Source organism: Hemiscyllium ocellatum, chromosome 6 (genome assembly GCF_020745735.1).
Source record: "Hemiscyllium ocellatum isolate sHemOce1 chromosome 6, sHemOce1.pat.X.cur, whole genome shotgun sequence".
Classification (NCBI taxonomy): domain Eukaryota; kingdom Metazoa; phylum Chordata; class Chondrichthyes; order Orectolobiformes; family Hemiscylliidae; genus Hemiscyllium; species Hemiscyllium ocellatum.
Window position 1 is genome coordinate 4,192,137 of NC_083406.1, and position 25,633 is coordinate 4,217,769.

At 41.9% G+C, this 25,633-nt stretch overlaps 1 protein-coding gene across 1 annotated transcript in view; it reads left to right on the forward strand.

The window, feature by feature from the left end:
• Window positions 1-25,633, forward strand: part of LOC132816349 (protein diaphanous homolog 3-like) — a 545,172-nt gene that overhangs the window by 437,150 nt on the left and 82,389 nt on the right. Inside the window, exons 24-26 of the mRNA XM_060825802.1 lie at window positions 9,933-10,098; window positions 12,833-12,968; window positions 25,054-25,149. Coding sequence (XP_060681785.1) covers window positions 9,933-10,098; window positions 12,833-12,968; window positions 25,054-25,149 — 398 coding nt within the window. The remainder of the gene's footprint in view (window positions 1-9,932; window positions 10,099-12,832; window positions 12,969-25,053; window positions 25,150-25,633) is intronic.

Sequence of the window (25,633 nt, forward strand, 5' to 3'; positions counted from 1 at the left end):
CATACAAGGTCCTAAAGGAGTCTTCCACATCTTTCACCTGCATTTTCACACACGTCATTTACTGTATCCATTGCTCCCAATGTGGTCTCCTCTGTACTGGGGAGACAGGATGCCTACTCGCAGAGTGCTTCAGAGAACATCTCCGGGACACCTGCACCAACCAACCCCACCGTCCTGTAGCCAAATACTTCAACTCCCCCTCCCACTCCGCCGAGGACATGCAGGTCCTGGCATCCCTCATCGCCACTCCCTTATCACCTGACGCCTGGAGGAAGAACACCTCATCTTCTGCCTCAGGACCCTCCAACCCCATGGCACCAATGTGGATTTCAACGGTTTCCTCATTTCCCCTCCCCTCATCTTATCCCAGATCCAACCTTCCAACTTGGCACCGCTCTCATGACTTGTCCTACCCGTCCATCTTCCTTCCGACCCATCTGCACCATGCTCTCCTCTGACCTATCGCCTTTATCCCCACCTCCATCCACCTAAGCACTCTTAGCTGCCTTCCCTCCAGCCCCACCCACCTCCTATTTATCTCTCCATCCCCGAGGATCCCAGCCTCATTCTTGATGAAGGGCTTTGCCTGAAATGTTGATTTTCCTGGTCCTCAAATGCTGCCTGACCTGCTGTGCTTTTCCAGCACCACACTCTTGACTTTATTAAGGGCAGTCCCTTACCAGGCTTCAGTCCCCTTTGCCTTCACTGACCACATTATTGGGCCAGTATAAGACCCTTGAGCAACCGTAGCTGACTCCCCATTTTGTACCCACCTCCTTTCAGGTGATCCGTTTCTGAAAGCATGGTTAATATATACTGCCACTTAAAAAATTGAATTTGTAACTTTAACAAGCTCTTAACAAGATTTTCAACACTGCTATTTTGGTTCAATGGAGGGTCGGGGGTGGGGGGGAGGAGGATTTTGTCCATCCTTCCCCCACAACACACACACTCCCAACCCTGATGATTGTTTTCTGGACTGAGATCAGCACCTTAAAATGAACGTTGTTTGGAATGAATTGCAAATGCAGCCTATAGTGGTCTTCGAAGGCTTCTGTAAAAACCATATTGAAGAAAGATGGTTTTCTATTCTGAGATTGGTGTGAGTTGTTGATCAGGCAACAGTGACCTGCAGGTGTTGATGAGGAAGGATGGGGAGGATATTTAAATTAAACATAGCAGGCTAGTAACCATCAGTATTTAATTATTAAAGTGCACACGTTCCATTTTAAACACGTAAAATCTGTGTTCTTAAATTTAGATAATATTTTTACAAAATTATTTTACTCATTTGAGCTTGATCTTGAAACACTTGTACTTGCTGTAAGTAGAAGGTCTATAAAGAAATTTGTTCTTGGCATGAGCTACAAGTTGTTGGTAATTATCAAAATGGCTCTTGGTCTGCTACCACGATGTGGGCTTTGTTTCCAGTCGGATATTTCTATCGATTTTGCAATGCTTATGTTCAATCTTATCACATGAGAACTAGACAGATGTGGATAGCATTCTCTGATACACTGATGATGTAATGGGCTTGCCTCTTGAAGGAACTTAAAAGATCTCATTTTAACTGTAGATGTAACATAACCCTTAGCTTGTTCAGCTCCTTATTACAGAGGAGTACCATGGCAGTGAAGAGATCAGGAATTTTCTGCACACGAGAAGTACTTCCAGGCTTCATCCCTCTCATCCCAAGCTTTCAATTGCAGTCTGACCTCCCAGCGTATTTAACTGACCTTCCAATCCAGTTTCCCTCCGTTTGATGTGATCCTGTCATGCATGCTGTCACTTGAGAGTTTACTCTGCTTTGCTCCCAAATATGAACTTAAAAAGAAGACATCCTCATGAAGACAATGAGGTTACCTGTGAAACTCTGAAGCTTCCCTCTCCTCCCAGCAAGTTCAGAAAACAAACCAGTGCACATACCACTGAGTCTTGAAGACAATGGCAGGATTTTCCTGATAGAGTTTCCATTCCATCATTGCCATCATGGCCTTTGAGCTTTGACCCCAAGATCTTATTCTGTCACTCCACTGGGGATGACAGCCTATGGTTTGGAACCTGAGTTCAGCGTTTGCCCTGATTTAGATGCATAATTTTCCAGCTACACTCGTAACAACATTTGAGTTTCATTCAGCCATGATTCACATTTAAACATTAAGGTTTTCAAATAAATTGAATGCATAAATCATTATCTTTCATAAAAAGATTTTTTTTGTTTATTTTGAAGAATTGAATGTACATTGTTTAGTATAAGGACCCCTCCCAAACCCTGAAACACCTGGCTGCATATATCTGATAATTGTTTAAAGAAGCAAGCAGCAGTCTATCTGATCTTTTATTTATTAAGCAATTAACTAAATTGTTCAATTCTGCAGTCAGCAGCTTATTGCTCAGATCACTTAAAGCAGCCAAACTCTCTCAACATAAACTTAGTTCAAGTCAGATCAAGGAAGAAAATCTTTTTCTTTGAAAGAGTATTCATGTGACACAGTCCTGCAATCATTAAGAGTGCAAGGCATAAAACCTTGACATTGAAATTTTTTTAAAAAGTTACAGTATTTTATTGCAGCAGTATGCAGAGGTATGATGTGGATTCAGACTGATATCACTGAGACTCCACCTCAGGTGAAGAATCAGCTCAGAGACACCCCCTGCTCAGAACAGTATTTCTGGAGTCAGTGAAAGTAGGTCACCTTGTCTGCTTCCTTGTTGGTAGCCCTGGGAAAAGAAAAGACGTAATTTACTATGAAGAAAATAAATTGCAGGGTAAAATTGCAATGCTTGAAAGAAGTGTTGTAAAAGGTTAGTATAGGATGGTTTGTGTTTAAATCATTTTGAGCTTCTCCTTTACGAAGAGCATTTTATGATCTGAGCACCATCTTTAAAAATTAATTAATATAAGAATGGCACTCAACTTCATTTTATTAATTTGTTTGTTCATATTTATCGGTGTCTTATTGAGTTCACCGGATTGATGATAGCAAACTCAGACAGAACAGAAACTAAGTAAAACCATGAAATTAACAAAACATCAAAACTACATGAGTAGTTGATGACCACGGTGAGTGATTGTATCCCTGATAGTATCAGGCTCCATAACACTTTCCATTTGCTTAAAACACTTGTCACAAGTTAACAGGTTCAAAATTATAGCTTTTTAAAAATGCGCCTTTGAGGTACCCATTAATATTTTCCACCAGTTTTGTCCTTTAGAACAAGCTGCAGTTTCCTTTCTTCATACTATTTTAATGGAAAGATATTCTTTTTATTCTTCTTCTGCACCAATATTAGCAACATGACATGCCCTACCAAAAGAACACATACATTTACAAAGCGCTCTATCAATACATTAGTTTGAGTCAAGAGCAGAATCTTCTGTTTGTTGGTGGTGAGCTTGGAGGTGGGAAGGTTATAACATTGGGCAGGATAGAAGCTACCATGAAGACAGTCATCTCTTTAGCTCCACCTGAACTAAGTCCTGGGTGTAAGACCCATGGTCAAGCTTCAAAGCCTGCTTCCCATTAAGACCTGTGGGTGGCATGGTGGCACAGTGGTTAGCACTGCTGCCTCACAGCGCCAGAGAGCCGGGTTCAATTCCCGACTCAGGCGACTGTGTGGAGTTTGCACATTCTCCCTGTGTCTGCGTGGGTTTCCTCCGGGTGCTCCGGTTTCCTCCCACAGTCCAAAGATGTGCAGGTCAGATGAATTGGCCATGCTAAATTGGCCGTCGTGTTAGGTAAAGGGGTAAATGTAGGGGTATGGGTGGGTTGCGCTTCGGCGGGTCAGTGTGGACTAGTTGGGTCAAAGGGCCTGTTGCAACACTGTAAGTATCTAATCGAAAAAAACCTTTAAGTGGCTACTTAATGATGAGTCAGGGCCTTATGCCACCATCAGTATTAATCCTCTAGTAGGCATGTCTGTTGCTATCCGGCATAAAAAGCAGCTAAAACTGTGTGGTCAGCTTGTTATCTTAGGAGGCAAGGGAAGGTGGTGAGGGAGATTTCCCAACAGACTTTATACTGAGGAGAGGGCTGAGCCAACTAAGAACCATTCCTGCCCTTGCTGCTGGTCCCCACACCATCTCTGCATTACTCCCACAGTCCTGCACACATTATTTACCCGTGGCCAGGATCACCTGATGTTTCTCCTGCAGCTACCATTGCCTCCAGCTGTGCTGGCATGCGTAAGTTATGCCAGCCACTGATTGGCCAAAAGCTCTCATTTGGTGAGATCTCTACACTGGGATTTTGATTCCTAGGGGAGGCTCTATAGTGTTCTTGCCAATGCCTGATTGGTTTGCCGTTTGTTGTACCTTGCTGAAGAGAGGCAGGGCAGGCTTCCCACCAGCTCTCTATCCATTAGGGCAAGAACCCCATACCTCAGCAGGATTTCACCCATGGATTCAATTACGGCATAGAAGAACTTTAGAATTTAGAATCCCTACACTGTAGAAACAGGCCCTTCGGCCCAGCAAATCCACACCGACTCTCCAAAGAGTAACCCATCCTGACCCATTCCCCTATTTGTCTACATTTCCCCTTACTAACGCACCTAACATTATGGGCAATTTAGCATGGCCGATCCACCTGCACATCTTTGTGATTGTGGGAGGAAAGCGGAGCACCCTGAGGAAACTCATGCAGACACGGGGAGAATGTGCAAACTCCACACAGACAGTTGTCCGAGGCTGGAATTGAACCTGTGTCCCTGGTGCTGTGAGACTGCAGTGCTAACCACTGAGCCACCATGCAGCCCCTGAAGAAATTCAATTGGCCCATTCAGTCTATACTGGCTCCCCTTGGATGTTCCAGTTGGTCCCATTCCCCACCCTTTCCCCATAATTGTACGTATTAATTTGTTTTAAATATTCATTCGAGTTCTTCTTGAAAATACTGATCTTGCCCACTCTGCTGACCTCATGGACAATGAGTTCCTAGTCATTGTCACATGTTGCATAAAATCATTGTTTGTCTCATTCCCCTTGCATCTCTTGATTGAAACCGTGTCTGTGTTCTCTAGTCATTGCAAGGATGAGCTCTTTCCGTCCTTCAGTGGAATTCAGACATTTTCATTGTGGAATTCTGCCCTTTGAAATGTTTCCGCAGAGGTGTAATTAGAATATATTGCAGTTTACATTTGAAAAAAAAATAGTGCAATTGAGCTTATGGACTCAAAACTGAAGGGGAACAGATTTGTTATTGATTCTGGTGCTGGCATTGTGTGTGTATTTTGTGTACCTCTGTTAACCTGCGCAATGTGTTCATGTGTGGTTTTGTCCTGCGAGATTGTAATAATTAAATCATAAGCTGGAAATTGAATAACCAACCAGAGGGCTGGAATTAATTCTCCCTGTCCACTTCCAAGCTTAGCAAGGCAACATTACTTTTTATTGAAAAAGAAATTTGACATCCCTTACTGTTGTTGTGGTCTCAGTGATAAACACCTGTCCCTAGTTCAAAGTATAAATATTTTTGAATAAAGAACCAAGCAGGCAAAAATGTGAAATACTTTGTATTTTTAAAGCAATTCTACTGTATATTGTTATCGTAAAGCTAAATAACGGTGAATAACCTAAATGTAATCAATTCCAACTATTGTTACAGTAATGTTTTAAACAGCTTTCATTCATCTAAGAAAGAGAGCACTCTGGAAATAGCTGCTCTGGTGAGTAATTTGTGGCAGTCCATTGAGCATACATAATATTACAACTTGTTGCAAAAGTTTATTTTCTAGGTAGAGGAAATCTATATTAGGTCAATATTATCATAGCAGTTTGCACACAAATGTTTGAAGACGATGGGACAGATTAGCAAATCAGTTAATGATCCTGAGATTGAAAACATAGAGGCATTGATAACAAAAAACGTTTGGTGTAAACCTATCCAGACTGCTGATTCCATCCCAACTGGAGTATTGGACTGGATGTTACAAATTCAAGTTTGGCTGTACCCTCGTGGCTCATTTCACCACACGTCACCAGTATCACAGAAGGCAACACAGTGTAAAAATTGAAAGTGTTCTCACCGTTTTAAAAAAAACATGAACAAGCTTTTGCTCATTAAAGACCCAGGTGTGAGTAATTTTTAATTGCCCATTGAATTTGTTTGGGTGTATTTGTGCTGTGTAATATGTGTAGTTATTGGAATGGGAAGTTTCAAGCAGAGGAATGTGTGAGGGAACTTCCAGGAGCAGGTGGTGTTGGTGAGGGAATGGCACTGAACCAAGTATCTGGACTACTTGTGCTGAGACCTCCAGCTACAAGCGGTGACTATGAGGAGGAGTGCCAAGCAGAGAAGCTGGAATAGGTAAATGCATCCTTTCTGGGGAGATAGTAGTGTTGGGTGAAGCAATCCACATGGGTTAAAGAGTCAGACAGTCAAAAAATTTCCTCAACGAGATTTAAACCACAGGGTAACTCCACGTAAGTACTGTGTCTTCCATTTTTCACTTTTAATTTCCCTTCAATTTTGTGATGATCTGATGCCAGTAGAATAAAAGGATCTCTGTTTCATGACCTTCTGTGTGTGTGTGTGTGTGTGTGTGTGTGTGTGTTCAAGTTTCATCAAGGAAACTAGATTAGAATGATTAAGATCATGAAAGCCATAATCTAGAGAGGAATTGCTGATAAATAGCAGACACAGTTTTAAGATGGGAGAAAATGAGGTCTGCAGATGCTGGAGATCAGAGTCGAAAGTATGTTGCTGGAAAAGCACAGCAGGTCAGGCAGCCTCCAAGGAGCAGGAGAGTCGACGTTTTGGGCCGGACCTGTTCATCAGGAATGAGGCTGGGAGCCTCCAGGGTGGAGAGATAAATAGGAGGGGGGGGTGGGGCTGGGGAGAAGATAGCTAAGAGTGCAATAGGTGGATGGAAGTGGAGGTAAAGGTGATAGGTCAGAGAGGAGGGTGGAGCAGATAGGTGGGAAGGAAGATTGACAGGTGGGACAGGTCATGAGGATGGTGCTGAGCTGGATGGTTGGAACTGGGGTAAGGTGGGGGGAGGGGAAATGAGGAAACTGGTGACGACCGCATTGATGCCATGGGGTGGAAGGGTCCCGATGCGGAAGATAAGGCGTTCTTTCTCCAGCCCTCAGATGGTGAGGAGTGGTGATGGAGGAGGCCCAGGAGCTGCATGTCCTCGGCAGAGTGGGAGGGGGAGTTGAAATGTTTGGCTACGGGGCAGTGGGGTTGATTGGTGTGTGTGTCCTGGAGATGTTCTCTAAAGTGCTCTTGTGAAGGCGTCCAGTCTCCCCAATATAGAGGAGACCGCATTGGGAGCAACAGATACAATAAATGATATGGGTGGGAGTACAAGTGAAATTTTGATGGTTGACAAAAGGAAACAGAGGTGACTTGCAGAAAGCCCCGCATTTACCGTGGTGAATCCACCTAACCTATACAGTACAGGGCAATTTAGCATGGTCAATCCACCCAACCTGCATATGTTTGGACTGTGGGAGGCAACTGGAGCACCCAGCAGAAACTCACACGAACACCGAGAGAAGGTACAAACTCTACATAAGACACCCAAGGCCTGAATGAACTTAAGTCCCTGACGCTGAGAGGCACCACTGCCACCCAAATTGCAAAATGGAACTGCGTGGTGATGTTTGAGATGGCCCTCTCTACCCCCAATATTTGTCAGATCAATTCCCCAGAAATAATGTCAAACTAGCTGAATGCTGTCAGGGTCTCAAATCAGTGACACTGGGGATTGCAGTTGTAATGGTCTGCATATGAAGTCTTTACATCACCACATTGAGGAATTGAGAAGAATCTAAGTGATTCCACAAATTGGGAATCACATTAGTGACGCGTGTATCTTGAGACTTCTACACCATTCCTGGTTGGCTGTTTTCAGATTGTCATTCACCAACATCTTAAACAAATGAACAAGGAGCAGGAACATGCCATGCAGCCTTTCAATCTGTCACTTAATAAAGTAATCATTAATCTGATTGTGCTCACAAATCCACATTCCTACCTTTCCCTAATAACTTTTCATCTCCTTGCTGACCTAGACTTGCTCACCTCTGCTTCTACTGCATTTTCAGGAAGAGTTCCAAAGACTCATGACCTCTGTGAGGAAAAATATCACCTGATCTCTATTTGAAATGTGTGACCACTTATTTTTAACAAGTGACCCCTAGTTTTGAATTCTCCATAAGAGGAAACAGCCTCTTCATGTCTAGTCTATATGTTTCAATTAAGTTGCCTTTTACTCCTCTAAACATATGCTAATAAAGCATAGCCTGTTCAACTTTTCTCATAAGACCATCCTCTGGTCTTCTCTAAATGCATTTCATCTTTCCTTGAAAAAAGTGATCAATATTGTAATGCAGGTGCGCTATTTATCATTGAAGAATAATCTCCCAGGCTTTGTATTCAATTTCTTTTGCGATAAATGATAACATTCTATTTGCCTTTACTATTTATTGCTGTAGCTGCATAATAGTGTTTTGTGATTCATGCACTAGGTCACCCAGATGCTGCTCCATCTCAGAGCTCTTCAATCTGAACAAATTGTCCAGAGAAAGTCCTTTTTGGAAATATTAATTCTTAGAAGGGAGAGCAATGGAAATTCCTTTAAAAACAGAGGATTTTTACTATCTTTAAAAAAAAACGTTCTCCGTCCTTAAATGTGGTGTTAGATGTTACCTGGTGTCTGCACCTGGGCTAAAATGATAGCTTCTTAATTAGCAAGAGGATTAGATTAGATTCCCTACAGTGTGGAAACAGGCTCTTCGGCCCAACAAGTCCACACTGACCCTCCGAAGAGCAACCCACCCAGACCCATTTCCCTACATTTACCCCTGCATGGCCAGTTCACCTAACCGGCACATCTTTGGACTGTGGAAAGAAACCAGAGCACTGGAGGAAACTCATGCAGACACGGGAGAATGTGCAAAGTCCACATAGACAGTTGCCCGAGGTGGGAATTGAACCCTGGTCTCTCGCACTGTGAGGCAGCCATGCTAACCACTGAGCCATCGTGCCGCCCCAAAGGATTGACGGTTAAAAGCAGAAGAATGGGGTTGAGAAACATACCAGTCATGATCAAATTGCAAAGCACAGACAGTGGACTGAAAGGCCTAATTCTGCTCCCATATCTTATGGTGGGTGCCCACTTGGGAAGAGGGGTTACAATGCTGTTACTTATTAGGTTGGAGGTGAGATTTATGCCCCAACAGAGCAAGAGTCCAATCTCTGAGAGCTGCCAGGCAGTCAGGTGGCTGGCAACTATTTGGTCCCAGGAGGAGCAGTTGTCAATGCTAGAAGTACAGGCAGACTCCAGCGGAGATAATCACTGGAGCTGGAGACCACAGCAACTGAGGAAGAATTTTGGAATGTCAGGCTGGCAGCCCTGGCATGTGAGGTTGGAGTCTGAGTTTGTGAATCCAATGGTGCAAGGTAAAGGGGAAAGTGTGATTTTGGGATGAGATTGTACCAGTGGGAACAGGGAAACAAGAGGAAATTCGCTCCTACATCCATGCACCCACCCTCTGCTTTCCCAAGATTAGCCTGTGCAGCTTCAGTTGCTGATTTCCAGGTGGTATAAGCCACTCCCATCCAATGAAATAATTGTGGAACTGGCACAGCTATAACAGGGCTGAGAGGAAGTCCTATTTGGCCACTTAATGTAATCAATTAGCCCAAAAGACAAGCGGATGCCTTTATTTTTCCTCCAACCCTGGTAATTTTTCATTCTTCATGGGGAACGTGGAAAATCTAGCCATGAAAACTCTCTGAGCCTAGTCTTGAAGTGTTATTATGATATTGATGTTTGTCTTTTTCTCACATTCCAACAAGGATGCACAAGAGAAAAAATTTGGGGTAAACGTAAACTATAAAAATTATAAGCACTTCTGTTTATTTTTCTTGCTTTTTCTCTTTAAGGTCATCATGATTACACATTTCCTTAACAGTAGATCACAGATTTGCCCGTCATGCCCAGGAACAGCACCACAAACTGGCCATCGTGCACGGAAACATGGAGAAGCTTTACCATGATTTGATGCACTATTTTGTTATCAATCCAAAGAAAGTCACAGCTGAGGAGTTTTTTAGTGATATAAGTAACTTCCGATCCATGTTCATGGTATGTTTATGTGGGATATGAAATTCTGGAAATAATGAAACAACCATTTTATTTATCTTACTTGTTATTTTGTATGAGGTTTTGGAGATGATGGTTTGCAGATGGGGGCGTGAGGTTGTGGTCGAGGGGCAGTAGGAGGAGGTGTGTGTGAGTTGGCGTCTGGCTTCAGCGATGTAGAGATCAGTGTGCCAAACTACCACTGCACCCCCCTTGTCTGATGGTTTGATGGTAAGCTTGGGGTTGAAGTGGAGGAGGTAGAGGGCTGTGGGTTATGAGGGCGAGAGGTTGGAGTGGGTGAGAAGAGTGGACAGGTTGAGGCAGCAGTTAGAAATGAAGAGGTCGGGGGTGGGTAACAACCAGTACATGGTGTCCAGGTGGATGGGGGTGGGGGGGGTGCGTTTCAGGCAGGAGAAGGGGTCCTCGGTGGGTGGGGGGAGTCTTGATTAATAAAGTGGCTCCTCCCTTTTCAAACAGGCGGCAACTCGCAGACACCTCTTCCTACTGCCCCCTTCACTACGACCTCACCTCCCATCGCTAAACCATCATCTCCCAGATCATTCACAACCTCATCAACTCTGGGATCTCTCACCCACAGCCTTTCACTTCATCGTCCCTGAATCCGCAACTCACGATTCTACCTCCTACGGAAGATTCACAAACCTGACTTCCCCAGTCGACCCATTGTCTCAGCGTGCTCCTGTCCCACTGAACTCATCTTTGCATGCCCTGACACCGTCCTCTCCCCCTTAGTCCAGAAACTCCCCATCTATGTTTGGGGCATCGCCAATGCCCTTCACCTCCCCCAAGACATTCATTTCCCCAGCCTCAAACACCTCATCTTCACCATGGACATCCAGTCCCTGTACACATCCATCCGTTATACCGAAGCCCTCCAATCTCTCCGTTTCTTATTCTCACAACATCCCAACCAGTACTGATACTGACACCCTCATCTGCCTGGCTGAACTGGTCCTCATTCTTAACAACCTCTCCTTCCAATCCTCCCACTTTCTCCAAATCAAAGGGGTAGCCATGGGCTCCAGGAATGCCTGCCTCTTTGTTGGGTACGTGAAGCAGTCCATCTTCTACAACCACACCAGCACCATCCCCCACCTGTTTCTCCGCTACATTGATGACTGTATTGATGCTACCTCGTGCTCCCAAGAGGAGGTTGAGCAGTTCATCACCTTCACTAACACCTTTCACCCCAACCTCAAATTCACTTGAACCATTTCAGATACCTCCTTCCCCTTCCTGGACTTCTCCATCTCCATCTCTGGCAAACAACTAACCACAGACACCTACTACAAACCCATGGACTTCCACAGCCACCCAGACTACATCTCCTCCCACCTTACCTCCTGTAAAAATGCAGTCTCTTATTCCTAATTCCTCCGTTTCTGCCGAATCTGGTCCCAGGATGACCAATTCCACCTTTGAAAATGGCCAAGATGGGCATTTTCCTTCTCACATGGTTAGCGATGCCCTCAAGCGCATCTTATCCACTTCCTGGAGCTCTGCCCTTGACTCCCACCCCTCCAACCGCAACAAGGACAGAACCTGCCAGTACTCACCTTCCACCCCACCAACTTCTGTATGCATTGCATCATCCTCCGCCACTTCTGCCCCTACCAGAGGTACATTTCCCTCCCCACCTCTATCAGCGTTCCATAGAGACCATGTCCTCCGTGACTCCCTTGTCAGAGCCACACCACCCCACCCCCAACCCACCAGCCCAACCCCGACTCTCGGCACCTTCCCCTGCACCGCAGGAAGTGCAAGACATGCGCTCACACCTCCCCCCTCACCTCTATCCAATTCCCCAATGGATCCTTGCACATCCGATAGAAATATACCTGCACCTCCACTGTCATCTTTTGCACCCGATGTGGTTTCCTTTATTTCAGGGAGACAGGATGGCAACTTGTGAAGTGTTTCAGAGAACATCTCTGAGACCCCACACCAACCAACCCCACCGCCCCATGGCTGAACACTTCAACTCCCCCTCCCACTCCGCCAAGGACATGCAAGTCCTGGGCCTCACCCAACGCCAAACCTTTACCACCCGACGCCTGGAGGAAGAATGCCTCATATTCCATGTTGGGACCCTGCAACTACACGGGATCAATATGGATTTCATTAGCTTCCTCATTTCCCTCCCCCGACATTATCCCCATCCCAAGCCTCCAACTCAGCACCGCCCTCTTGACCTGTCCATCACCTAACCGCTCCACCCTCCTCTCCAACCTATCACCTTCTCCCCCACTTTCATCTCCCTATCACATTCTCAGCTACCTTCTCTCTCCCCCCATTTATCTCTCAGCCCCCGGCCCACAAGCCTCATTCCTGATGAAGGGTGTATGCCTAAAAATCAATTCTCCTGCTGCCTGATCTGCTGTGTTTTTCCAGCACCACACTCTCAACTCCAAACCATATATACCAATAGTTGTATTGCCTTACATTCTAGTATAAAGTAAAAACTGATCTTTAATTAGTAATCAAATCAAAAGCTGTCTTTCCTTTAGCTTGCCAAGTAATTGAATTTACTCTTAATGACAAAGGTGGTTATTACTTCACAAATGAAATTGCAACAAATGTTATTTCCAGTTTTGTTCACAATTTCATCTTTGACACATTTTCTAAGAGACAGGAAGAGAAATAGACCATTCATCTCTTCAAACCTGTTCTTCCATCCAATATGATCATCTTCTAATCTTTATTCTTTTCATTAAAGCAAGCTGTCAAGGAAAACATAAAGCAGAGAGAGACAGAGGAGAAACAGAGACACGCCAAATTAGCCAAAGAAAAAATTGAGAAAGAGAAACGAGAAAGGCAACAAAAGAAAAGACTTCTACTGGAGAAAAATTTAGGTAACAAACATGCATGGATTCAACCTTTAAAAAGCAAAAGAAAAGAAAGGAAGCATTCAGTCTTTTTGGCTGACGTCAGTTAATTTGCTTGAATGTGCACTGTCGATCACAGTCATTCAATTATCATGAAAAAAATAGACTGAAGTCATCCCAATTTTTCACTGCATTTTCCTAGAATTCCATTTGTAATCTAGAAAACTGTGGTTTGCTCAGCTACGAAGCACTTCTGCTTTGGCATTATTATGTTGTCTCTCTCCTTCAATTTCAGACTTTGTAAGTTGGAGGCACTTGTTGAGTACTGTGCTTGACGTAATGGAGCTATAGTGCCAAGAATATTCTCAAAGGGGTTTCTTCTGAATATCATTCAACCAAAGCAACAAAAAAAAATTATCTTGGCTGAGTAAAGTCAGTTTGCATCCAATCATTTAACCATTTTGTCAATCATTGCATAGAATCATTAAAAGTAAATATTCTTGCTTTCTCATGCTTATAATTAGATACTTTATCGAGTTAGAAATGTTGACAGGATACAATAATTAACCAAACCTTTGAATTCAAATCCTTACAATACATTATGTGTTTTACCTTTCTCTTACCCCTGCTGTGTGAAAACCACCATGCTTGTAAATTATATGGTTACACCTAAAGTTAAAACAACTCCACGTAAACTTTCTTCTGTGCTGTATCTATTCTTAGATTCCATGCAGAGAAGAAACCAAGTAAGAATCAATAACAGAACTGAATACTCATGCCACTGACAAATGGCTTTACCATTGAGCTAACATTTCGTATTTATTCTTACTGCTTATTTCTTTTTTGTTGCACATAGTTTCTGTTTGACCGTGTGAATCTTCTTTTGATTGGTTCTGTATTCTATCTATGCCACACAGTCCTTTCATCCTATTTAAACCTTAATTACAGAAATGTTTTCCTTTGCACAACTAACTGGTGTTCAGGTAACATGGAAACGGGAGCAAGCCATTTGTTCAATTAAATTCATTCCATCACTCAATTAAACCATGAGTGATCTGTATCTTAGTTTTATCTTCCCTCTTTTAATTAATCTTTAATACTTCTGTCTAACCAAGCTGAATGAAATTTCAGATTTTACATTTTAATTTATTTGTGGGGCAAGAGTTCCCCGATGCTTAAGTGGGATACTGTTATTCAAGATTTATATTAATATTGATTAGATGTAACAATCAAAAGTACAATTTAAATCTTACAAAGGTCAATTTGGGAAGTATAATTATTACTAATGAAAAATTCAACAGAATACAAAAGGCATTCATAAATGGATGTGGATTTGTCAAGTAATATGCATTTCAATGTAGAAAAGTGAGACAGTGCACTAATAAGATGATACTTGAATAATAAGCATTTAAGTGTGATAAAGCAACAACTGAATCTAGATCTACAGATATACAAAGCGTTTAAACTAGTACTGCAAGTTGATAAGATTGTTATGAAATGAAATTAAACATTGCGTTTCATATCTAGAGGGACATGTCTATATATAAGTACAAAGCACTATCTACAGACTCAACTTCAACCCATTGCCACCATCATCCAGAGCTAAAATTGTGACATTCAAGACACTTTTCCTGACATGGGTGCATCAAGCCAGGATATTATCTAAGTTTCACTACTCGAATTGGGAACAAAAATCTGGAGAATATTGAATATATGGATAATGGCAACATCAAAATAATATATAGCAGTTGGTGCTATTCTTTGACATGAATTGAGGCACAATTTTTGCATATCATTGGGCAACCTATGCACCACATCTTTCTGTACACTTTACTAATGTAAGAAAGATATATCCTTGTCTCCAAAGTGGAGAATATTTTTATTGCTCATTATTGATTTATAATAGAATTAACCTGCTTGGTTGGCTTGGCCTCTTCAGTTTTCTTTGCATCAGAAATATTGAAGTTAATTGACCAGGTATGGTCTTCAGCCACTCAAAGGCAAACAGGACCCAAATCAAAATTATGACAGTATTGGAATATATCTTGTATTGGCTAAGCCTTGGTGCACTACAGAACTGCACTACTACACTTTTCTCAAGACTCACAATGATTTTGTGAAATTTGATATTGAAGATGAAAAATAATGAAGTTTGTTTTGTATATTGTGAGATTTCATTGCTGTTGATCAGATGGTTTCCCTTGTCATTTTGATTTGAAAATTTGCAAAACTGGATATTATACAAAGGGTCGGCATGGTGACCCAGTGGTTAGCAATGCTGCCCCACAGCGCTAGGGATCTAAGTTTGATTCCAGCTATGTGGTGACTGATTGTGTGGAGTTTGCATGGGTTTCCGTTGGGTGCTCCCATAATCCAACAATGTGCAGGTTAGGTGAGTGGGCAATGCTAAATTATCCTGGACTATCTAGGGATGAACAGGATAAATGGATGTAGGTTTGCTCGCTGAGCTGGAAGGTTCAAATCCAGACGTTTTGCCACCATACTAGGTAACATCTTCAGTGGGCGTCCAGGCAAAGCACTGCTGATGATTTCTGCTTTCTATTTATATATTTGGGTTTTTTTGGGTTGGTGATGTCATTTCCTGTGGTGATGTAATTTCCTGTTCTTTTTCTCAGGGTAGATGGGATCTTTCGCAAATACAAATCTTCTTAAAACACGCTAAGATAGATGGATTAGCCATGGTAAATGTGGGGTTATGGAGATAGGGTGGGGCCTGGGTCTGGATGGAATTCTCTTCTGAGGGTAAGTGCAGGATTCAGTGAACTAAATGGCCTATTTCTGCACTCTAGGGATTCAATGATTTGTCCCGATGCATATTTATTTCATGTTTTCTCCCATTAATGGTTGTTTTTAATGGATCTGCTCTGAGACCCCTTTTTCAATCACCTATTTCAATAACTGAAAGTACAAAGGTGTCTCAAAGTACACCTATCTGATTTCCCTCTTCTCTGGGCCTACTCAGATTGATAGTAAGTGTCAGTCTTACAATATTATTAAGTAATTTTTTTTGCTTTTAAATGGTAATGGTTGTTTTGAAAAGGTAGTTTGATAACTTGCAGGAAACTTATTTTTAAAAGTTGTCATTTATTATATAGTGCAATAGGCATAGCAATAAAATAGTACGGGTAAACCAGGAGTGTAGGAAATAAAGCAATTTGTTCAAAACTTCAATCCTGAAGCTGTTCTAAAGTAAGGTCATGAACTGAAACATGAACTCTGTTTCTCCCACAGATGCTGTCAGTATTGCTGAGTATTTCCCTATTTACTGTTTATACTTCAGATTTCCAATATCCACAGAACTCTGCTTATTGGATTATTGCACTTGGGAATATCTGTGTGACCTGATTTAATCTCTGTTTTGGAAAATCTGTTGCAACAACATATTGTTATATTTATAGAAAAATAACAATATGCCTACAGAGGTAAAATTAACAGAACATCAGCAGTACAAAGGTCATTTAAATTACTGATAACTCATAATCTTAGGAATATCTTTATATTGCATTCGTAATACTAATGGCTGGACAAAAATAGCTTGTATTTCATAGAATATAGAACATTACGGCGCAGTACAAACCCTTCAGCCCTCGATTTTGCGCCAACCTGTGAAACCAATCTGAAGCCCATCTAACCTATACTATTGCATTATCATTCATATGTTTATCCAATGACCATTTAAATGCCCTTAAAGTTGGAAGTCTACTACTGTTGCAGGCAGGGCATTCCACACCCCTACTACTCTCTGAGTAAAGTACCTACCTCTGACATCTGTCATATATCAATCACCCCTCAAATTAAAGCTTTGTCCCCTCATGCTATTCATCACTATACGAGGAAAAAGGCTCTCACTGTCCATTCTATCTAATCCTCTGATCATCATGTTTTAATCAGCTCACAGCATGCAGTCTTTATGATATTGCCTTTCTTGAAGTATAACAAATTTGAAAAAAGATATCCCATAGGAAGAAAAAAAAACTGGAAATTATAACCTTTATGACGTTAGCATGCTCAGCAGTTCAGAAAGAAATATGTTCACAGATTGTATCACAGTGCAATTTGCTTAATTTACCTGGTGATCTGGTAAAGATTATTAACAAGTGCATATTACATTAACTGTCATCTAAAGTCAATTGCAAAGTTAATACTAAATATTAGTATATTGAATAATAGTAAATTATGCCAGAGTTTTATCAACAGCAATATAACTTTGCTAAATCATCAGTAATTCGTTTTAAAATGTACATTATGTCAATTTTACAATGCTATTTTGAAAGCTCGGCATTTTTACGTAGAAGAATAGAAAATGAGAAGTAAGAATGTAAGGAATAGAAGCAGGAATAGCCATCAACCTTTTGGTTCTGCTCCACATTGTTGATGGCTGATCTGATCATGGTCCCTGGGAGAGAAGGATATAACGGTCTGAAAGGTTAAATGTTGAGAAGTGCATTAAGCTCCAACTAATATGATGATGTCAAATAGAACACAGAATTGGACATCTTGGTGATAGCAATTCTTCATATAAACAATTACTTACAAATGTGATATTAAATCAGAAATTGAAAAGTAAGTACACTTTTGTAATAAATTGGGGTGGGAGCTGATGACATTATAGCTGCTTTTAGAATATAAGAACTAGGAACGTAAGGTAGTAATTCAGCCCTTTGAGCCTGCTCTGCCATTTATTAACATCAATGCTGACCTCATCCTAGCCTCAACTCCACTTTCATGCCTTTCCATAACGCTTCAACCCATTATTAATTAAAAATCTGTTTATGACCTCCTTCAAATTACTCAATGACTCAGCATCCACAGCACCCTGGGGGAGTGAGTTCCACAGATTCATGACGGTTTGAGAGAAGCAATTCCTCCTAATCTCTGTTTCAAATCTGCCACCCCTTGCCCTGAAACTATGATCTTTCATTCCAGATTACCCTGCATGAGAAAATATTGTCTCCATGCCTATTTTGTATCTACAAATCTCAATTAGATCTCCTCACATTCTTCTAAACTCCAGAGTGTGTAGGCTTAAACTGCTCAAACCCTCTTCATAAGACAAAAACCCCCTCATCTCTGAAATCAACCTTGTGAACCTGCCTCTGAACTGCCTCCAATTCAGCTACATTCCTCCTCAAGCAAAGAGACTAAAAAGGCAATGGCAACTACAGCCCTGTTGATCATGCAAAGTCCTCCTTAGTAATATCTGGGGACTAGTGCCAAAATTGGGAGAGCTAAGGAACAGGAGATTCGACGTTTCGGGCATAAGCCCTTCTTCAGGCTTATGCCCGAAACGTCGAATCATCTGTTCCTTGGATGCTACCTGACCTGCTGCGCTTTTCCAGCAACACATTTTCAGCTCTGATCTCCAGCATCTGCAGACCTCACTTTCTCCTCCTATATCACAGACTAGTCAAGCAATAGCCCGACATGGTCATACTCATGAAATCATACCCTACAGACAGTGTCCTAAACATCACCATCACCATCCCTGATGATCTCCCATCGGTAGGACAGAGACAGCAGAGGAGGTGAGACAGTGTATACAGTCGGGAGGGAGGTGTCCTGAAATTCCTCAGCACAGACTCTGGACCATATGAAGTCTCATGGTTTCAGTTTAAATATGGGCAAGGAAACCTCATGCTGATCACCACATACCATCCTCCCTCTCCTGGTGAATCAGTACTCTTCCATGTTGAATAACATTTAGCAAAAGCACTGATGTTGGCAAGGGCTCAGAATGTACTCTGGGGGGAGGATTTTAATGTCCACCACCAAGAGTGGTTCAGCAGCAGCGTTACTGGTCAAGCTGCTCAGATTCTAATGGACATAGCTGCTATACTGGGTCTCCGGCAGCTGGTGAAAGGAACAACATATTTGACCTCATCCTTACCAATTTGCCAGTTGCAGATACATCTGCCCAAGACAGTATCAGTAAGAGTGACCACTGCACATTCCTTGTGGAGACAAAGTCCCACCTTCATATTGAGAATACCCTCCATCGTGTTGGGTGGCGCTATCACTGTGCTAAATGGGACAGACTTCAAACTGATCTAGCAACTCAAGACTCATCTATGAGGCTCTGTGGGTCATCAGCAGCAGCAGAATTGCACTTCAGCACAATCTGTAACCTCACGGCCTGGTATATCTCACACTCAGCCATTGCCATTAGGGCAGGGGATCAGCCTTGGTAGAATGGAGAGTGCAGGAGGGCATGCCAGGAGCAGCACCATGCATACCTGAAGATGAATTGCCAACCTGGTAAAGCTACCAACAGAATTACTTGCAGGTTAAACAGCATAAACAGCTTGTGATAGACAGAACTAAATGATCCCTCAGCCAACATATCAGATCTAATTTGATCTAAGTCCTGCCACATCCAGTCGTGAATTGTGGTGGATGATTAAACAATTCACTAGAGGAGGAGGCTCCACAAATATCCCATACTCAAGGACGAAAGATCCCAATATATCTGCGCAAAGTCTTGAGCCAGAAATGTTGGGTGAATGATCCATCTTGGCATCCTTCAGTGGTACCCAGCATTACAGGTACTAGTTCTCAGCCAATTTGATTCACTACATGTGATAGCAAGAAACAATTGGAGACATTGGATACTGCAAAGTATTATGAAGTTGTAAGGGGTGCTGTACCTTTAAGAGCATTAAAAGCTAGCAGAACTACCTGACAACGCACAAAGTGTTCTGAACAAGGTGGCAATGTAACATTTAGTCGAACAACTAAATTAGTTGGGTTGCCTGGAGACAAGATAAACAAATCAAATTCAGCCTGTCAGTTTAAATTATACCCCAAAATCTCAATCTCCAATCAAGTTTGAATTTAGTATATTGACAATATTAATAACCAGGAAAAGAAGGGCTTTTGCCCAAAATGTCGATTTTACTGCTCCTCGGCTGCTGCTTGAACTGCTGTGTTCTTCCAGCACCACTGATCCAGAATATTAATAAACACTGAAACGATCTGATGCTTTGAGGTATAAAAGAACAGTTGGAGGAGAACTGCCAAAAGACCAACAGATGTAGGCTGCAATTGAAAACTCTCTCTGAGAGGTCCCTATCTGGAAACGGAGTTTGCACAGGAAAAAGCATCGAGACCGACCTGGAGAGCAAATCTACAGAGGAAGATACCAAGAGAAGATTCAACAGCTGGCTGGGTTTGAAATTTGAATTTTTCTGTAAATCTTACTTGGGGCTTTTATCCGACTAATATTATAGAAGGGAAAGTAAAAGATAGGTTAGAGGAAGGAGTTGTGAATAGTTGTTAGTTAATTATTCTCTGCTATAGGCCCTGATATCATTCCAGCAACAGCACTGAAGATTTGTGCTCCAGAACATTCCGTTGCTTTAGCCAAGCTATTCCAGGACAGTTACAACACTGGCATCTATCTGATAGCGTGGAAAATTGGCCAAGTACGCCCTGTACATAAAAAAAGGACAAATCCAACACAGCTAATTACTGCCCCATCAGTTTACTCTCAATCGTCAGTAAAGTGATGGAACAGCGTCATCAAACAGCACCTGCTCAGCAATAACCTGCTCAGTGACGCCCAGTTTGGGTTCTGCCTACTCTGCCCATGACCTCATGACAGCCTTGCTTCAAACATGGACAAAAGAGCTGACTTCCAGAGGAGAGGTGAGAGTGACAGCCCTTGATAGGTTATATTTGACCCAATGTGGCATCAAAGAGCCTTAGCAAAATTGGAATCAATGGGTATTGGGGGCAAATTTTTAGCGGTTAAAATCATGCCTGACACCTCAGAAGATGGTCATAGTTTTTGGAGGTCAGTCATTTCAGCTCCAGAACATCTCTGCAGGAGCTCCTCATGGTAGTGTCCTAGGCCTAATCATCTTCAGCCTAATCATCTTCATCATTAATGGCCTTCCCTCCAGCAGAAGGTCAGAAGTGGGGATGTTCGCTAATGATTGCACAATATTCCGCAAATTTCACGACTCCTCAGACACTGAAGCAGTCTGTAGCCATATGCAATAAGATCTGGACAGTGTCCAGATTTGGGCTGATAAGTGGCAAGTAACATTTGTGACACACAAGTGCCAGGTAATGACCATCTCCAATAAGAGACGATTTAACCACTGCCCTTGACATTCAATGATGTTACCATCACTGAATCCCCCACTATCAACATCCTGGGGGTAATTCAACTGGACTTACCACATAAACATAGTGGCTATAAGAGCAGGTCAGAAGTTCGGACTTCTACAATGGGTAACTCAACAAAACCTGTCCATCATCTACAAGGCACAAGTTGGGAATGTGATGGAATTCCTCCATTTGCCTGGATGAGTGCAACCCCAAAAACACATTATGGCATCCAGGATAAAGCAGCCCACTTGATTGGCACTGCATGCACAAGCATCCACTCCCTCCACCAATGACTGTCAGTAGCAGCAATGTGTACTATCTACAAGATGCCCTGCAGAAATTCACTGAAGATCTTCAAACAGCACCTTCAAATCCACAACCACTTCCATCTAGAAGGATAAGGGCAGCAGATATATTGGAACACCATCACCTGCAAGTTCCCCTCCAAGCCACTCACCATCCTGACTTGGAAATATATAGGAGTTCCTTCACTTTTGCCAGGTCAAAATCCTGGAATTCCCTCCTTAAGGGCATTGTGAATCAACCCACAACAGGTGGACTGTAGTGGTTCAAGACGGCAGCTCATTTCCACCTTCTCAAGGGCAACTAGGGACAGGCAATAAATGCTGACCCAGCCAGCGATGCCCACATCCCACAACTGAATACAAAATGTATTGAACGGGCTGGAGTTGGTTTCCTTGGAGCAGCGAAGCTTGACAGAGGACCTGATAGAAGTGTATCAGATAATGAGGGACATAGACTGGAAAGGAAGTTACTTTTAAGTAAAGGGGTCAATAACCGGTGAGCATAGATTCAAGACAAGCTGGGTGGAAAGTTGAGGAGCAATGTTTCCAACTCAGAGGGTTTTAGCAGTCTGCAAATCTTTCTCTGAAAGAGGGTTGAGAAACTCTTGTAACATTTAAGATTTATTTAGATATTCATTTACATTGCCATGGTCTCCATGGCATCGGACCAAGAGCTGAAAATGGAATTGACTGTCACAGCCACGTTGGGCTGAATCACCTCCTTCCGTGCTGTAAACTTTAATGAGTCCATGAAATCAACAGTCTTCAACCCAGAGACTGGCTAGTCTTTAAATCTGAAGATAACGAATTCTGGGAAAATAGTGAACGCCAGTTTGCCTGAAGTGTTGAATTCAGAGACTTTGGGGGAGATAAATATAATTGTGAACACAAATCTGTGAACAGTTTTGGGGAAGGTATTGTGTAAGGAAGTAAGGTTCGAAAAGGGTTCATGCCAAGGAGATTATTAAGCAACACCCTTAATGATAAAGATGTCACAAGAATCCTGAAAGAGGAATAGCTTTAGATATTAAAGGCGTAAGACCTAAAATTGACGATTCCCTCATGGAATCACTAACAGTGCCCATGATACCATTGTCTACGTAGGTGTTACCAATTAACACAATACACATTGTTTAAGACAAGAGCCTCTTGCCAGGAGACCAGATGATTTTCCTCAATCACTCTAGACCAAGGGGGCCCTGCAGAACCCTACCAAAAAAGACGATGGTTCGTGCAAATGGACCAGATTGATCTTCCCATAGGATGAGCTGTGGTTAGAGTTCACTTTACAACATCCTTAACTCCACCTTTGTGTCTGTGGGCCCAGAACTAAAGCAGCATTGAATATTCACTGGTCTCAGGATAAAAAGCAATACTGGCCAATACGAAGCTTGAACTGATAATTGTGGTATTATTGATTCCATGCTGTAACATTCTTAAATAGCTAACTGACAAACTCTGAGTGCTAATTGCCCAATATTCGCTTTGCAACATTGTGGTTGGAGTGCCAGGCTTCTAGAAATTCTCTGGCATGTCTTTGCTTAGCCTGTCCCAGGATAGATGTGTTGTCCCAGTCAAAATGGTGGGTTTTTTTCATCCGTGTGTAGGGCTACGAGGGAGAGAGGGTCGTGTCTTTTTGTGGCTAGCTAGTGTTCACGTATCCTGGTGGCTAACTTTCTTCCTGTTTGTCCTACGTAGTGTTTGTAGCAGTCCTCGCATGGAATTTTGTAGATGACGTTGGTTTTGTCCATGGGTTGTACTGGGTCTTTTAAGTTAGCTAGTTTTTGTTTGAGAGTGTTAGTGGGTTTGTGTGCTACTTGGATTCCGAGGGGTCTTAGTCTGGCTGTCATTTCTGAAACTTCTTTGATGTATGTTAAGGTGGTTAGGGTTTCTGGCTGTGTTAGGTCTGCTTGTTGTGGTTTGTTTCTGAGGAATCTGCGGACTGTATTTTTTGAGTATCTGTTCTTCTTAAATACATTATATACATGGTTCTCCTCTGTTTTCCGAAGTTCGTCTGTGCTGCAGTGTGTGGTGGCTTGTTGGAATAGTGTTCTGATACAGCTATGTTTGTGTGTGTTGGGATGGTTGCTGGTGTAGTTAAATATTTGGTCAGTGTTTGTCGGTTTTCTGTATACGCAGGTTTGTAGTTCTCCATTGTCCTTTCTTTCTACTGTGACGTCCAGGAATGCGAGTTTGTTGTCGGTTTCTTTCTCCTTGGTGAACTTTATGCCTGTGAGGGTGTTGTTGATGATGTTAAATGTCTCTTCTATCTTGTTTCGTTTTGTGATGACAAAGGTGACATCTATGTAGCGGACCCAGATTTTTGTTATGATGGTTGGGTGCGCCGTTGGTTTGTTTGCACACCTATGGAATCTCCGCTATCAGGATTCATAGCAGAAGCGGTAATGCAAAGACTAGAACAAACAGCCCTACCAACCATCTAATACTTTTCCAGCACCTTTTCCCTGATGAGCATTATAATTTTACATTGCTCCATCGCATTTACCTCTTGACAGTTCAACCTTTTGGAAAAGTATCTTCTCCAGCTTTCCCAAACTCATTCATTTGGTAAACAACACTAGTTTTAGTTACTCTTTTCCTTTTTAAATACTTCTTCAATCTCTTACTATCTGTTTTATGTTACTATCTCTTTTCTGTTATTCTCTTCTTCATAATGTTTTACTATGTAGTGTTTTGTACTGAATAAAATAAAGTAATCCTGTGAGCCTAGCTAGAATAAAATATTTATGATTTATTGTTTTAAACTTGTGTTCAAATATTTGCACAAATGTTATGTATCAATGTCAAACTCCAGTTTTGATTTATTTTATTCAGATAGTTATTAAGCATTCCATTTACGACATCATTTGAGAAATGTATGCTTCATCATTTTCTTTGCTTGCTGTTTTGTGTAGGGTTTCAAATAAAATCAGCTAACATAGAATTCAAATAATATTTAGATAATTTGTTTGCTTCGAATGACAGATGATTCCTGAGACAATGATCCCATTTAAAATTGCATAGAGTAAATAAAGGTCAACAATTTTCTCAACCTTTCACAGGTGATTTATTTAGATAAAACCTTTGCTTTGTGGTATAAGCCTGCCTGTCTGTGAAACAAAATGCCAATACAGGAAGTATTAGCTTTTGAGATGTGTTAAAGAATGATTGATTGTGTTAATGCCAGCCTCATCATCTATGTGACTGGTGAAGTGGAGAGGGAACATGACAAGAATGTGGCATAAATAGTAGATTGTGTTGACCTTTATTTCTGATCTGTGAAATAAGTCTTTTCATTTTTCATGACAATTGTTCAACGAACACTGCAGTCTATTAGAAGTGAAGCTCTTTAACATGCAAAAAGCTACCAGGCAGTTCTGGATGTTATGCAACTCATCGTGTGACAAAATCTGTTCAATCTAACTGTTTTTACCCATTGAAAGTAACAATCAAAGGTGAATCAATTCAACTTCGATCTTCATTTATTGGCTATGACCAAATCTAAAACATGACTAACCTTGGTAAAAGGAAAACTGATTTATGATTAAGTTAAGGGCTTGTCTGGTTCTGAAATTGCTGGGTTTAGTCATAACATAGTGGTCTTTCCCTGTTCGATTTGACATTGCTATGGTAACCCTTGGGGCTAATAAAATTCCCTCAATCCTTTCCCACAGAGGGTGATGAGACAGGAGTGATGGATAGCCTGCTAGAGGCCCTGCAGTCAGGTGAAGCATTCAGAGACCGAAGGAAACGGACAGCAAGGCCTAAAGGTGAGTTCTGTGCCTATTTGATGTTGTTTCAAAGGGAGTTAAGGTGCATTGTGCTCATACTGTTCCCCAGAAAAGATAAATTTTCAAAAATAGATTAAAATGGCAGGGCACAGAACCTGTCAATGTCAGGAGATAACTTAATATTCTTCTTCAGATGGCTCCTGTCAGAAAGTTGTTAATTCCATTTGGCTATTGTCAGCACTTGTTTGCAAATCAATGCTGTGAAGTAAACTTCGTGTTCATACTGACAAGTTTCATGTTCAATAACATATGCAACCCATCTCTTGCATTAATACAATTAACTATCATATTAACTAGCTATGAAGAGAGGTTGAGTAGGTTAGGTTTGTTTTCATTAGAAAAAGGAGATTGAGTGGGGACCTGATTGAGATTTACAAAATCATTGAATGATATAGGCAGGGTGGATAGAGACCCAGGGTGAAGGATTCAATAACAAGAGGTCCGGCTTTCAAGGTGAGAGGTG